General features: G+C 35.6%; 1 protein-coding gene across 3 annotated transcripts in view; it reads right to left on the bottom strand.

Moving 5' to 3' along the window:
* The window catches only part of FAM126A (family with sequence similarity 126 member A), a 109,842-nt gene that overhangs the window by 18,558 nt on the left and 75,077 nt on the right, over positions 1–16,207 (bottom strand). For all 3 annotated transcript variants that reach the window (XM_046020704.1, XM_046020706.1, XM_046020705.1), the window contains exons 8-10: positions 7,583–7,699; positions 4,335–4,422; positions 3,296–3,455 (exon numbers count right to left, since the gene is read on the bottom strand). In XM_046020704.1, coding sequence (XP_045876660.1) covers positions 3,296–3,455; positions 4,335–4,422; positions 7,583–7,699 — 365 coding nt within the window. The remainder of the gene's footprint in view (positions 1–3,295; positions 3,456–4,334; positions 4,423–7,582; positions 7,700–16,207) is intronic.

The raw sequence follows: 16,207 nt of genomic DNA, 5'->3' as shown, positions 1-16,207 counted from the left end.
GGGGTAGGGGGCAGGGTGTGGTAAGCAAAATGGTAAAGATAGTAAAGATAGTTGACAGGTATAAACCTCCAGTTATAAAATAAGTATGTCATGGGGATGTTAGGATATAAGGTGACTATAGTTAATAATACTATACTATATATTTGAAAGTTGCTAACTGGGGCACCTGGGTGGCTCAGTGGGTTAAGACTCTGCCTTCAGCTCAGGTCATGATCTCAGGGTCCTGGGATTGAGCCCCGCATTGGGCTCTCTGCTCAACAGGGAGCCTGCTTCCCCCAACCCCTGCCTGCCTCTCTGCCTACTTGTGATCTCTCTCTCTGTCAAATAAACAAATAAAATCTTTTTAAAAAGAAAGAAAGAAAGGAAGATAGAAAGAAAGAAAAGAAAGTTGCTAACAGAGTAGATCTTAAAAGTTCTCATCACAAAAAAAAAATATGTAACTATGCGGCAACGGATGTTAACTAGACTTAATAGACTCTAGAGTAGTAATCATTTTGCTATATATATATATAATTATGTTGTACACCCACAACTAATATAATGTATGTCAACTATATCTCAATTTTTAAAAAAGACGTAAATATAAGAAAAAAGAAAAGAAAAAGGAGAGAGACCCAAAGAAAGAAAAAAGACAAATAGCTTTTTTTCTTTCCTGGCAACTGGCAATAACAAAAAAAGAGACAAGGGGATAAAAGGAATATTCCTTAAAGTTCATGTTTCTTGTCCCTTCTCCTTCCCCAGCTCTCATTACCACAGTCTTAAAGTTGCATATTCCATGCTCCTACTGTGTGATACAGTTCAGCATCTGAGAAGAAATCCTTCCTCCTGGGAGGGATGGTATAGTAAGGGCATGGTAAGGATAAAGGCACAACAGGAAACAATGTAGAGGTAAAGAAACTCTAAATGTGTTTTCACATACTCAAACTAAACCTACATCCTATGCTTCAGAAACATTATGGGATGAAAGGCTTTTGTGGGTCACCCTGGATCTGCAAACCCTTTAATGTTATTTCTGCAAAACTTAATGTATTAATAAAATTTTGCTAAAATTTATATAATTAACATATAAATGGAATAAATATAATTTATATATAAACAAAGTTAAAAATCCATTTATAACTTGAGAATTGTCTATATATTTAACAACTATCACAAAGTTACCTATCTTCCCCACAAGAAGCCAGTGCTGGTTAGTGAGCTCAGAATATAGTAAGGTGTTCAAAGTAGTAAACAGGATCAGAAAGATGGAAAACAGTAGCTTTTAATTCAACAGGACAGGATAACAGTGAAAAATACTGCTCTGGGAAGGAAAACCAAGACTACCATGAAAAAGGAGAATGCAACATACCTGTGGAGATAAGTAAGTATCTTAGAGTAGCATTTTGGTCACTGGATAAAAGGAAGATAAGCCATATTCTGCCTCTGTTCCATGAACCTGACTTGCTTTTTTTATAGTTCACTCTATTCTAAATCCCCATCTGTGAATTTTTTGTCACCATAGAATTGCCTAAGTGTTAGAGTTTTAAGGTTGGAATGAGTGTAAGGGGATAGGTGATAAGGAAGATAAGGAAGATTACTTTAATGAGGCAATAGCCTTGAGACATAGAACCAACCCCTCAAGTGGTAGCCAAAATGGAATTTGGAAGATATGTAAGAATCTAATAGATACAACATATTCAAGTAGTCTTTTCTCCTATTTTTGTACTTTATTCCTATAAACTACTTCTAGAAAATTGCTTCTATTTTACTGCAGGGTAAACATCTTATTCTGTTAAATACATGCATGGACACATACACACACCTCTTTCTCTCACACACATACACAAATTTAATCGAACTTCAATATTTCACATTTTTAACAGCATAACCTATATATTTTTTTTCTAACTCCCCCTATATTCACCTAAGGAGCAAGAAGGAAATGTGGGAAAGAAATTAAAATTCATTCTTGCATTTTCCATAGTTTGGGAGCAATTATGGCCACAGTGACCTATATTATCTGGTTCATTGCCTTTGTGCCTATTTTCACCTCTTAATGCAAAAACAGAAGACTGATCTCTAGGATGCCACCATACTAATTAAATGACTTTTGGCCTATAATCTAGTCCCATTCAGTAGCATAATTTTCACTAAAGAAACTGAAGTATGGTTAGACTCTGAACGTTTTAAATCATAGCATCATTTGCCTTGCTAATGGCAAACAGTACCACCTCTTTTATTCCTTCCTAAAGAAATTTCAAGAATTGTCACACTACTTTAAAAAAATAAAAAGACTAAAAACAATTATTGGTTAAACTGGAATTTTCCATTATCATTCCGTTGTGACATACGATCTTTTAGAACTCCTACGTGGGAACAATGTTTTCATCAACTCTCTCTTTCACTATAAATAATATTCTCACTTCTGCATCTTCTCTGCAGAGACCATAGAGGCAATGGAAACAAAATATACCAAAAGGAGCTACATTTTCACCAGTTTACAGGAAGAAGAAAATAGAGTAATATATGTGTTTGCTTGGGGCAAACAAGTGGCTTTTTGCTTCTTGTCCTACTATTGATTACCTTCTGAGGTAGATGACAGTAATCTTACACTGATTCTTGCCACTACCATAACTTGTAGGTAGGAGGGGAGTTATAAAAAGAATAAGAAATTAAATAAAAATAATAAATTAATAAGAAAAGGGAGAGAAGTGGGAAAGCATTAAGAAAGCCATGATACATAAAATTAATTTATCATAGAATTTTTCAGTAATAAAATGAAGCAGTCAAGGAGGAATATTAAAACAAAAGTCCTGGAAGAAAATTAACATCCAGGAAACAGAAAGGCCTAGCTAGAGTTGCCATCAATATGATGGCATTCTTAACCAGGAAGTACAAAAGACAATGTCAAAGTCCCTATGAGTTGTTCTACTTCAACATGCAAGTTTACCTGCCAAAGAGTTTGCTGAGAAGTAAGAAACACTAAAGAATGTTTGCAGATAGTTTTGAATAGAAACCCATGTGTGAATAATTTTAACATTCATTTTCCTATTCTCCTATTCTACTGAAATAAAATTTAAAAAGCAATTCAATGTTTAAATAAATTTGCATTCATATATGTAACATAAGAGGCTATATTTGCCTTACTGCTTATCACTTGTGGATAATAATTTAGGGCTTAATGGTGATCCAACAGCTCTTTCTTCCATGCCACCACAATATTATTTACTAAATTAAAAGGCATAGCACTGTAAGTAAAGACAAAAATGTGATAGAATCAACAATCCTCTAATTTGAAGACTTTTTTATTTCTTACCATGTCTTTTCCACCTATGACCTCTTATTGACATGCTGGTTACTGCATTTCTTGATATTCTAGAGGAAGTTGGTGTGATTTCAACTTGAATACATCTTGTACCCTCCTTACTAGATTTCATGGCACCATGAGGCAATGAAGCTTTTATGGCATTAGCAACCTAAGGAAAAAAATATATGGTTTAAGACTGGTATTAACAGATATGTTACACACTTATGTAAAACAAAATGCCAAATTTTAATAGATTTTAAGAAGAATACTTTCTCCAAGGTATTTCATAAGATGAAATATAAATCTTCTAGAATAAGGAGTAAGAGCTCAGAAGGTAACTATAGTTAAAAATAATATGTAGGGGCGCCTGGGTGGTTCAGTTGGTTAAGCAGCTGCCTTCGGCTCAGGTCATGATCCCAGAATCCTGGGATCGAGCCCCTCTGCCTCTGCCTGCTGCTCTGCCTACTTGTGCTCTCTCTCCATCTCTCTAATAAATAAATAAATCTTTAAAAAAAAACTTAAATGATGAAATTTAAAATTCCAAAATACTGAAATTATGTTTCTAAACACCTAATGCTAATTAATAAATGTAGCTCTAGCATGTTAAGGTAAACATTCTTATAAATTTAAAAGTATCCAAGAAGTTAATTTAATGAAATTCTCAAATTATAGATACCTTTTCAAGGATAAAATTTTCCTAGTATAACAGAAGCATGAATCCCTGAGTTTAATGATATTAATGAATTATGAATGGCTACTTCTCAATTTCTAGTTCTAAATTGAGAAATTTTAAATTACAAAATTTACATAAAAAAGTGAGGCACCAGGGCGCCTGGGTGGCTCAGTGAGTTAAAGCCTCTGCCTTCGGCTCAGGTCATGATCTCAGGGTCCTGGGATCGAGCCTCGCATTGGGCTCTCTGCTCAGTGGGGAGCCTGCTTCCTCCTCTCTCTCTGCCTGCTGCTCTGCCTGCCTCTCTGCCTACTTGTGATCTCTGTCTGTCAAATAAATAAATAAAATCTTTAAAAAAAAAAAAAGTGAGGCACCTACCAACAATGGTTCTGGATATAATTCTAGCTGAGCTCTGTATATAATATCATCCAGTGCTTTTTGAGCTAGATCCCATTCTCCGTTATAACTGTAAAATTAAATAAAGTATAATTATTTTCAATTAATTCTATATATTTGAACAAAATACAATGAGAAAGTCTTTACTGAGTAAAGTAATAGATAACATTAGCACATTGCTTAGCATTCCACTCTCTTTAAAAACATACTTTTATATATTTGAATTCCTTTCAATTGCATCTGAAAGCCTATTAATATTAATAGCAAGAAAAATTTTATAGGTAAATATTTCCTCTCTAAAGAACATGTCTATTTATAGACCAGATATCAAAAAAGTGAGGCAATCTCAAAGCATTTTACACTTTCAAAGCAAGTCAGAGCATAATAAATTATATACCTTAGAATAATGTTCAGAACATTTAATGGTCAAATTATTCTATAACTCCCACAGTTTTCATGAGGATCTACAACTACTGTGGCTTACAGTATCTTAAATAGTAACTTCTTTGCATTCTGACAGTCATTTAGAAGTACAGATGATATATGCTGCAAATATCAGAGATTGGGGGGGAAGTGTGTATGTATATTAATTTTCAAAGATACAACCAAACTCTAGAAATTAGGTAAATGATAAAAATGGACAGATAAATAATGGCTTGGTCATCTGCCAACAACAACAACAAAAAATGAATTATATCAAGAGTGCAAGTGAGGCCTAAAAAAAAATGGAAAGAGCATTGCTCCCACCCTAAAAATAAGAAAAAGTCAGATAATCTATAAAATCATAGCTTTCCATTAATTCAGCAAGGAACTAAAATCACAAGGCAGCCAAGTAGCCTGAAACCTAAGGGCAGACAGATGCCTCTAAGGAGAGATAGACCACAATGCAAGCAGGAAAGAAGACTTCAGCAAAACTTTTAAACAAACTGCTAAAAGCCCAGTGTGGGCCAGCATGAGTGTATAGAAAGTCTAGGAGCAGATACATCGGGGAGCTCACACTTACTTACAAGCTCCTTTCCACAAACCTCCTAGAGGCACTCATAAGAGAAACTGGGGGCAAGGCGAGGGACGAGAGAAAGTTGCTCTTGGTAGTTCTGGCCTAAAGGAGAATGGCCACCTGAGCAAGAAAGGCCTGAAGATCCAGCCAGACCTTTTTCTCAAGTGAAACAAAAGTTTTAAAGCGTTTGGGGAAAGAGCAGCAAACCCTTTCACCCCAAGGGCAGAGGTGAAGACTGACTGTGGCTGTGAGGGAAAGAAAAAGAAAAAAAAAACAGAACAAAACAAAACACCTCTACCTGTGGGAAAGGATCAGGAAACTGTCCTATGTTGAGACCACTAGAGGTCTCTTACCACTGGAGGAGAGACAGGATCCCTGAAAAGCTACCTCATTCCCCCAACCCCAGATGCAGGGACATACGTCCTGCTTATAACTGAGGCTGGACGAGGACAGCAGAGAACACCACTTCCCCCAAACACCCCACCCGGGCCAGTACACATTTCAGAAACAAGCAACCGCACTCTACTGCTGAAGGACGGAAAAGAACATGGAGAAAGACCATTTCTTTGGTGCAGACACACAGGGAAAGCTAAAAGCTGAGGAGAAACCAAGAACATTGAGAAAAACCCTCCAACAATCCAGCTTACACCCTAACTGCCAGGTACTGGGAGAAGAATCTGAAATAGGTGGTGCCATGATGGTAACCATAGCAACAACGAAATCCAACCTCAGCTCACTCCTACCTATAATAACTCAAGTAGAAGCCTAGAAGAAAAGAGATGTGCCATTTCCAGGCATAAATAATATTTACCTCAGTCACTATTGTTCTACCCATGAACAAAATGATAATCAATCAAATATTACAAGGCACACAAAATCAAGAAGAAAACAATCCATTGTCAAGAGACAAAGAACAATAGAACCAAATTCAGAAATGATTCAGATTTTATAGTTATCAGGGAAATTAAAATAACTACGATTAATATATTAAAAGCTCTAGTGGAAAAGATGGAAAATATGTATGAACAGATGATGATTTCAGCAAGAGAGATGGGAACCATAAGAAAGAGTCAAATGAAAAGACTAGAAATAAAACACAGTAACAGAAATGAAGAACCCTCCTAGTGGACTCATTAATAGACTCAACATCAATAAGAAAAGAATTAATGAATGTGAAGATAGGTCAACAGAAATTACTAAATCTGAAACACAAAGCAATAAAGACAGAAAATAAAATAGATTAGAGCATCCCAGAGCTGTGGGACAATACTAATAGCCCAACATGAGGGTCAATAAACTTTTTCTTAAAGGGCTAGACAATAACTATTTCAGGTTCCTGGGCCATACAAATTATTTTGCAACTACTCATCTCTGTCATGGTAGCATGAAACCAGCCATAGGCATTATGTAAACAGGTATAAATGTATGTTAATAAAACTTGAAATCTGGCAGCAGGCCATATTTAGTCTAAAGATTATTAATTCTACCTTCAGTCAGGAAGCTTATAATCTACTAAGAAAAGTTTAAGGTATCAAGTGAATATAAGGCAAAGTATAATAAGATATGTGTAGTAGAAAATAGGATTCAAAGAAAAATACTAGTATCTAAGGCATTAATTAAGACTGAGCATTAATATTAGAAATTAATAGTAATAATAAGCTACTTGTGATCAAAGAGGCCCTAAGATGTTTTTCAAGAGTTAAAATTTCTGGAAATGGAAAAAGGTCTCCATTGGGAAAAAAACTATTTGGAAATTACAGTAAAAAGGAAAGAGTAATGAAGAATGGGTGTTGCTAATTTTCATTCTGTCCTTGAGATAAAGAAAGGTAAAGTGTTTCATAGATGGTTACAAATTCTCTAGAACACTGAGATATATTTTAAGTAATAAAACTGTTATCAAGATCTAGATTCATATTTGGGGCACCCAGGTGGCTCAGTTAAGTGTCTGACTTTGGCTCAGGTCATGATTTCAGGGTCCTGGGATTGAACACTGTGTCAGGTTCCCTGCTCAGCAGGGAGTCTGCTTGTCCCTCTCCCACTGCCCTTGCCCTACCTGCAATCTCCGTCACTTTTTCAAATGAATAAATAAAATCTTTTAAAAAAGATCTTGATTCATATTCTTTCATAAAAAGATGCTGATTGTCTATCCAGTAAGTTTATAATAACAATAAAACAACAGACTATGATTTTTCAAAGAGATCAAAGATTGACTTTGCATATTAAATAAACTTACAAGGCAAAATAAATCCCTGTTAACATCTGCACCATGAATCCTGAAGAAACTGGTATCCTGCTACTTATACCTTTGTATTTTCTTACATGTTGTCGGGGATAGCCACAAACACAGATTCTAGAAAAAACAAAATATGTTTGCAAAATTGGTAAAAATTCTGGTAATTAATTTTTAACATTTATAAGCCAACAATGTACTAGGTATGTTCTCATAATAAACCTAACAGCTATGAAACATAGAATCTTTCCAAACAGAACATCCATCTGTAACATTTTTCTGAGTAAGTGAAACTGGGTGGGAGGGGTGTATAAAGCTAGAGGTATATTGTCACATAGTAAGTGAACCAGATCCTCAGAATTGGTTCACTAATTTCAGTCTGTTGAATAAGTAATAATTTTCAGTTACCATAAAATCCATTACCTGAACTGTGGTATTATTATCATAAATAGATCTATGGTCTGATCTTCTATTGCCGACAAAGTTCTTGACACAAAGTGCAGGCTCCAAGAAAATACTCTAAAATTAGACTCAAGTCTCATATAATACATCATAATAAATCTCAGATAGATTGAAATTTTTAATGTTAAAAAGAAATAAAACATAAGAAAATCATTACATATCTTTGCATGACATCAAAGGTAGAGTCCTAAAGAAAGACCAATAGATCTTACTAAATTTTTAAAAAGAAACTACCATGAACACAATTGAAATTTAAAGTACTTATTATAGTGAAGGATATTTAAGGAGTACAAATGTTAAGGTGCATTTACTATATTAAATAGGAAGTCATCTAAAGTCCAACACAGAGGTCCCATCATATAAATAATTCAGGGAATACTATGAAACAATTAAACATGATGTTTTGAAAGACTGTTTAAATGGCACCGGGAGAAAAACTGTACAAAGCAAGGCATGAAACCCGCTCCCATTTTGTAATAAACAAATAGGTGAATGTTGTTTGTCACTACAAAAACATATACAAAGTCATAGATTATAGACTTATTTTCTTCTTTTTAAATACATTTTCTAAATTTTCTATGATCAACATGCACTGCTTTTAAATAATAAATTTTTAATTTTAATAAAACTGGGAAAGAGCTGTTTTCTCATAATGTCTTGTGGTTGATATAATAAACCTTCACTAAACATATTATTAGTCGGGGCACCTGGGTGGCTCAGTGGGTTAAAGCCTCTGCCTTTGGTCTGGGTCATGATCCCAGGATCCTGGGATTGAGCCCCACATCGGGCTCTCTGCTCAGAGGGAAGCCTGCTTCCCTTTCTCTCTTTTTGCCTGCCTCTCTGCCTACTTGGGATCTCTGTCTGTCAAATAAATAAATAAAAATCTTAAAAAAAACATATTATTAGTCAATAGACTGATTCTAAACCTTCATTTAAACATTCTCAAGTATACCACAGACCATTTCAAAAACAGACCCTCGAGAATATCATTAATTCAAAGTAACTTTGAAGTAAAAATAAAAATGTATTTGATATTGAGAAGATCTTAGAACTCTTTTGAATCAAAAGTTAAAAGGAGGGGCGCCTGGGTGGCTCCGTTGGTTAAGCCTCTGCCTTCAGCTCAGGTCACGATCTCAGGTTCCTGGGATCGAGCCCCACATGGGGCTCTCTGCTCAGCAGGGAGCCTGCTTCCCCCTACCTCTCTGCCTGCCTTTCTGCCTGGAGAGAGACCTCTCTCTCTGTCAAATAAATAAATAAAATCTTTAAAAAAAAAGAGAGAGAGAGAGAGAGCAAAAAGGAGCAGGGATATTTATGGACTAAATATTTGTGTTTTCCCCCAAGTTCATATACTGAAGCTCTAATACTTCAGTGTGATGGTATTTGGTGGTGGCACCCTACGTTTAAATGAGGTCACAAGGATGGGAGCCTCCGTGGTGTGTTTAGTGCCCTTAGTCAAAGAGGAAGAGACACCAGAACTCACTCTCTGCCATGTGAATGACACAGTGAGGAGGGCAGTTTCCTGTAAACCAGGAAGAGGGTCTTCACCAGGAATCAGATCTGCTGGTCACCTGACCTTAGATTGCTCAGCAAGAAGTGTGAGAAATAAACATCTATTGTTTAAGCTACCTAGCCTACGGTATTGTGTTATAGCAGCCTGAGATGCCTAAAATAAAAACTGGAAAAAAAATTAACTATATATGAAATAAAACCAACTTGAATTCTGTTTGTTCCCAAACTAGCCTAGAAACTCCTCTATTATCTAAAAAAGGAAACTCAGAAAATTTTCATTTTCTTATACACTGTATACCTTTATGATAGGGATGGTGGTAAATAACAGAGAACCGATATATAAAAGATAGGATTTTTTCAATTAATTCATTTATTCATTCGGTAAATATTTTTAAAGATTTATAATGTGTCAGACACTAGGAATACAGATGAAAGATGTAGTTCCCTCAGGGATGCACAATCTAATCATGGAGATGGCAGAGAAAACAAATACCTACAATGAATAAGTTACAGAGGTAGCAAAAGGAAACAGTGGTAAACTCTAGTGGAACAAGTAGAGGGTCAGAGAAGGCTTCCTGGTGAAAATACAGGAGTGGGCAAAAACAGTGAAGTTTTTTTGATAAAATAGCATGACACCAAAGAGACTGGGACAATAATGGTAGGATAGAATGCTCAGACACTAGAAAATAACAGAGAAGCTAACTAGGGGTCAGATTATGGCATATCTTATAATTTGTGAGGTTTCATCGTGCAGGCAATGGAAAGCAACTGAAAGTTTTTGTTTTGTTGTTTTAACAAGGGAGTGACATGATCCGATTGGTCTTTTAATAATATCACTCAGGTCCCATCAGGACAGGGCACTGAAACTGGAGAGGAGACTGTCAAAATATCCCATGAGTGAGATGAAGGTGACCTGAACTAAAGAAGTAATTGTGGGGAAGAGAAACTCCCACCTAGGAAGTATAATCTTGGGGTGATACTGAAGAAACAAGAGGAGTGTATAATTATTACCACATTTAGTTTGGATAGCTGGCTGGATGATAGTGGTATTAAATGAACTTGGACAAGTAAGACACACTGTTTTGGAAGATGCTAAGTTTCTGATATGTTGATTTGTAGTACATGGTATAGATGTTACTTTTCCCTGTCACCAGCATCTTCTATTAATAGCACCTCTATCCCTCTTACCTTTAGGAACTGGTCTTCCTCTATGTCATCAAGTATAAACATGTGATTGTGGTAAAAATTACCTGTGACATCTATTTTTTCCCTTCTTCCGTTTAATAAGGCACCCTCTCCTTCACTCTCCAACCAATTTTAATGAGAACAATGGCCACCTATTAGAGATCACATTTTCTGGCCTTCCTTGCATCTAAGGGTGACAATATAACTAGTTCTGGACAACAGTCTGCTAGCTGAAATGGTGCAACTTCAAAGTTGCTCCCTTAAAAGACAGTTACATGCCTCCCATTCTCTCTTTCCTCCTGTTTGCAGGATATGGAAGGTAGATTAAAAAATAGTGATTCATCACCATACAGACAAGAGGAACATCCTAGGGAATGGCAGAATCTCAATCAAGAAGGAGTCTGAATACCTTAGAAACAGAGCCGATCTACCCCCAGACTATCTACCAGCTTGGACTTTTATGTGAAAGAGAAAGAAATATCATTTAAGTTATCATTATTTATCTTTAACAGCCAAACCAATATTTAAGTACTCTTCCAATAATACTAACAAACATGACCACAGATGGGTTTGTAGAGGCCTCCGGCTGGCAACAACAAAGTGTTTTTGCTGCTGGTTTTTCACAGTAAAACTGAGAAAGGGTTCTTTCTTCTGAGTTCATCGGAAGTAGACAATGTCATAGTATTCTCAAAGGCAGAAGAAACAGGGAACTTTGTGGCATCTCTTGGCTATGAAAGCACCTCCTAATACCATCCTAATACCATCACATTAGGCATTAAGATTTCAACATATGAATTTTGGGGAGACACAAACAAACCATGGCAGTTAGTTTTTCATAACTACTAAAACTTTACACATTTGTGGCAATTGACTGCAGGAATTTTGCATTTATCAATGTAAGACTTTTAAAAAGCAAAAATAGGGGCACCTGGTGGCTCAGTGGGTTAAGCATCTACCTTCAGCTCAGGTCATGATATCAGGGTCCTGGGATTGAGCCCCACATTGGGCTCTCTGCTCAGCAGGGAGGCTGCTTCCCCCTACCCCTCTGCCTGCCTCTCTGCCTACTTGTGCTCTGTCAAAAAAATAAAAATTTTTTTTAAAAAAGCAAAAACAGAACTATTTCCATTAATCTTTTTTTTATTTCCTTTAATCTTAGTTGTACTTAATGGATCATAAATCTGAAGTGGAAGAGATCATCTATTTTTCATTCATTCAACAAATAGTTACTAGGTTTCTACCCTTTGCCAGGCACTTCTCCAAACTCTGAATAAAACATCAAAGTTCCTGACCTCATGAAGTTCCAGCAGTTGACAGACTAGATACCAAATGAACCAACCAGGTAATTATAGTGTTATAAATGTTAAAAGAAAATAACTGGGGTGAGAAGGTGCTACTTTAGAAAGATGATGGTCATGGAAGGCCTCTCCAAGGAAATGACATTTGAGCTGCGATCCAAAATAATCTAGTCCTATCCAGCTGCATCATTAACTGATGAAAGTACCTCTTGACCCTCTTTTCTCCAATCCTTTTAATAATCAAGAATTCTCTGATTTACTCTTCAGTTCTCTGATCTATTTAAGGATATTCTTTTCTCAGAGATCCTTCATTGAATTTACATAAAATGTAGAACAAATTAAGAGTATCAATGCCCCATGAATGCCCAATATCCTGAAGTTCTCTATTTTGCTTTACAAATTCAAAATACAGGGACCCAAACCTACCAAAGAGCCGCTGAGTAGTATAACTCCTATTTCTGCATTAAATTTACCCTCTGGTCACATATAGATGTTTCCCAAATTCATAAACCACATTAAAATAAAAATCCTTTGTTGTGCTCTCTCTTTCTCTCTCTCTCTGACAAATAAAATCTTTAAAATAAATAAAATAAAAAGGGACACCTGGGTGGCTCAGTTGATTAAGCGTCTACCTTCAGCTCAGGTTATGATCCCAGGGTCCTGGGATTGAGGTCCACATCAGGCTCCTTGCTCAGCAGGGAGCCTGCTTCTCTCTCTGCCTCTGCCTGCCACCCTGCCTGCTTGTGCTCTCTGACAAATAAATAAATAAAATCTTTTAAAAAATAATAAAATTAAATAAATAAAATAAAAATCCTTTGGAAGGCATATTTTGTAAATACATTTCTTGGAGAAGTTCTAAGTATCAATTTTTAAGTGAGAAAAACTCTTGCCATGATTCTCATTCTCTGTTAAAAGACACTGTTCTCATTCCCAGCCTAAAAGTAAACTTTTGAGATTATTGTCCAAATACTTTGAATTACAAGCCACAAAATAATCAGAAGGCACAATTCCAGTGAGGCTAACTGGAGAGACTATTGATTCATGAATATACCAGAACCTAAACCAGAAAAAAAAAAATAGATTAACTATTACCAGATCATCAGACTGGGAAGTAAAAACTAACTGGAAAAAAGGTGAAAAAATGTTGAGAAATATTTAAAATTTGGTCCAGTTCTACTTCCTATCCACCTGGGTAACAGACATAGATATGAAATAATCAGACATAGATATGAAATCCTCTTCCTTTTCTGCTCTGCCTTTTAAGTAGTAAGGAGAGGAGAGTTAAGGAGAAGTTCAAGTGAACAGAAAATGGGGAAGTAAGGAGAAAAAAGAAAATAGAATAATTGCCCATACAGTAATGGGCACTTTCTGCTCTCGTGCTTCTGCTTTTTGAAACTAGGAGCTTAATAAATTCTGAATTTTCTGTCACTTTCCTCAAGAGAATACCACACACAAAAATTGTGCTCAAGTTGGAAGATAAAAGATTATTTTAATTGGGTTGTAAAGGATGGAGAAGATTTAGATAAGATTTAGAATTTGTAAAAAAAAAAAAAAAGTTTACAAATGAAAATAAGAAGAAATGAAAAGTCAACTATAGGTTTTTTCAACAAGGAATGATCTAGTATAAGATATGCTCTAGAGGGGCGCCTGCATGGCTCAGTCAGTTAAGTGTCCGCCTCCCACTTGGGTCATGATCTCAGAGTCCTGAGACTGAGCCCAGTGTCAGGCTCCCTGCTGAGTAGGATGCCTGCTTCTTCCTCTCCCATTCCCCCTGCTTGTGTCCCCTGTGTCACTGTCTCTCCCTCTGTTAAATAAATAAAATCTTAAAAAAAAAAAAGATACAGAACTCTTGGTAGTAGTAGCAAACAGGCAAGAAAAAAAAATACTATGCATCCATTGTGAATATGTGTGTAGCATACACTGTGTTAAGTATACACACATAAATATATTATATGTAATATAAATATATAGTTTTATCAGTCAGAAGAATTAATCCCCAAATTGCACAAAGGGTATCCTTAATAGACAAGATTAGAAGAAATATGTTTAGGTGGTCAGGAAGGTGGATTTAGTAGTGAGGAGAGGGGTGGGTTTCACTATAGATACACAGGAACAAATATACTGATCAATAATCCATAGTAGTACATATCTAAGTCCATCAGTTAGAAGACTCACCAGGTTAACAAAATCAAGAGACTCCCTTAGACAATGGGAAAGAATTTAACTTACTAGCTTAGTACAGTTTGATCTTTAAAATTTATATTTCACACCAAAAGGCAAGATAAGCCACTCATTAAATAGCCTTGTATTAAAAGAGAAATCAACAGTAAAAAAAGAAAATTACTTCCCACAGTTTAGAGGACGTCAGTATACACTAGCAAAGTTTATTTGAAGTACTGGTGGTTATATTCCTTTTAGGAAGGCTGTATATAATGTTTAGTACTAGCAAAAATAAAAACTTATTGCCTAAAACTCATTCAGTCTAGTCCTTGCTTCTCTTCAGGTCTCTTCTTTGAGTGGTCCATACATGCCGTACAGGAGGAAAACAGCTATCAAGCTGGCCATAAGTCTGAATCAGAGAAGCAAAGCTTAGAGCAACCAGATTTTTGTTGAGTAGAATGGATTTGTATGTATGGGTGGAGGGCAGGAAGTGTCCAAGACTGTTTTAATTACTTCCACAATTCATTACAATCTCTAACAAAGTTAAAGAAAGAATGTGATACATTTGTCACTGAATCTAGCTCAAATATTCCCTGAAATTTTTCTGGTTGTATTTATGTATCCTTTCTCCTAGATGACCTAGTCAACCATTTTGGCATAGTCATCATCAACAACTAAATCCAGCAGCAAACTAAAACAACTGCCACGCGGCCAAAATGCTGGATTAGCCATAAAGCAGTGTGGTGACTTGATTCTGCAGGAAAACCTGCACTAGAACTAAAATCATCAGGAAGCTCTTGTTCTTTAACTAACATAACCAATTATAACTTACTTGTCATCACGATTCTGTAATCAATTTTCTTTCCATAGATACAGACTAGGCTTTGCTCGATTAAATATAAGTGTTTTCTAATTCTTTTCTATTAGTCTTAAAAATGTACAAAATATCTTAATTAGAATACTTGATAAATGACTAAGGAAATCAGGAATTAAGAGAAATGAATAACTGGATTTTAAGCCACTGAGAATTTTTAAAAAGCAAACTAAAAAATATACGAATGACAAATTTGTTAGAATTCCTCTTCTATCATCTTCTGTGGCTTAAGAGTTAGAATTACTTAAATAGCTTAAGTCTTTTGAATTATTTAGATCTTTTTCCTCCCTCATTTTCTTACAGATGCTGAACATTAAAATTTCTTTTTTTCAATTTTTCCTTGGCATAGAATTAATCTAATGTCTCTACCAAAAAATTCCTTGGCCAAAATCTTAGTTAGTTTTTAATCTGTATTTTTTTTGGTTTTAAAGCCTCACATTACTTGTGTTTTTGAAGGATTACCCAGTTCCCTAGTTAATTAAAATTTATATATTAGCAATTTTCTACCAAGAATGTGAAAGTAATTATATTAGAGGGCAGTCCCTAGGGGCCACACAAGACAGAAACCAGCGACACATGTTCTCTCCTAACTTTTCCATCAGTAGTTTCAAGAAAACATCAATAGTCGTTCTTGGTTAGGAGGATGTATTAGAACATCTATCTATATCAGAACATTAGAACTTTAAACATATTAGAACATTATTGTAAGACACTGCTTTAGAATAGAACGTGGGCTTTGTAGGGTGTTTTAAGTTCTACAGGTAAAAGTTACTGCATCAAGTCACTCCTTAAATGTTGATGAAGGGTTGGTCCTCACACTCATTTTAGTCTATAACAAAGTTTTCACTGGACCACAGTGAAATAAGAAACAAGAAAAGCTAAACATCCCATTTTTAACTTATAAATTGTTATCCCTCACTTCTACTTCCACATACATACCTCTTTTGGTGTTAAAATAGTCTCCCATTTGTTAAATAATGTTCACGGTAGATATATTTTATAATACGATAATTTTTTTTAAAGATTTTATTTATTTATTTGACAGAGAGAGAGATCACAAGTAGGCAGAGAGGCAGGCAGAGAGAGAGGAGGAAGCAGGTTCCCTGCGGAGCAGAGAGCCCGATGTGGGGCTCGATCCCAGGA

The sequence above is a fragment of the Meles meles genome, chromosome 10 (genome assembly GCF_922984935.1).
Source record: "Meles meles chromosome 10, mMelMel3.1 paternal haplotype, whole genome shotgun sequence".
Taxonomy (NCBI): Eukaryota; Metazoa; Chordata; class Mammalia; order Carnivora; family Mustelidae; genus Meles; species Meles meles.
This window is presented reverse-complemented; position numbering and strand designations above follow the sequence as displayed.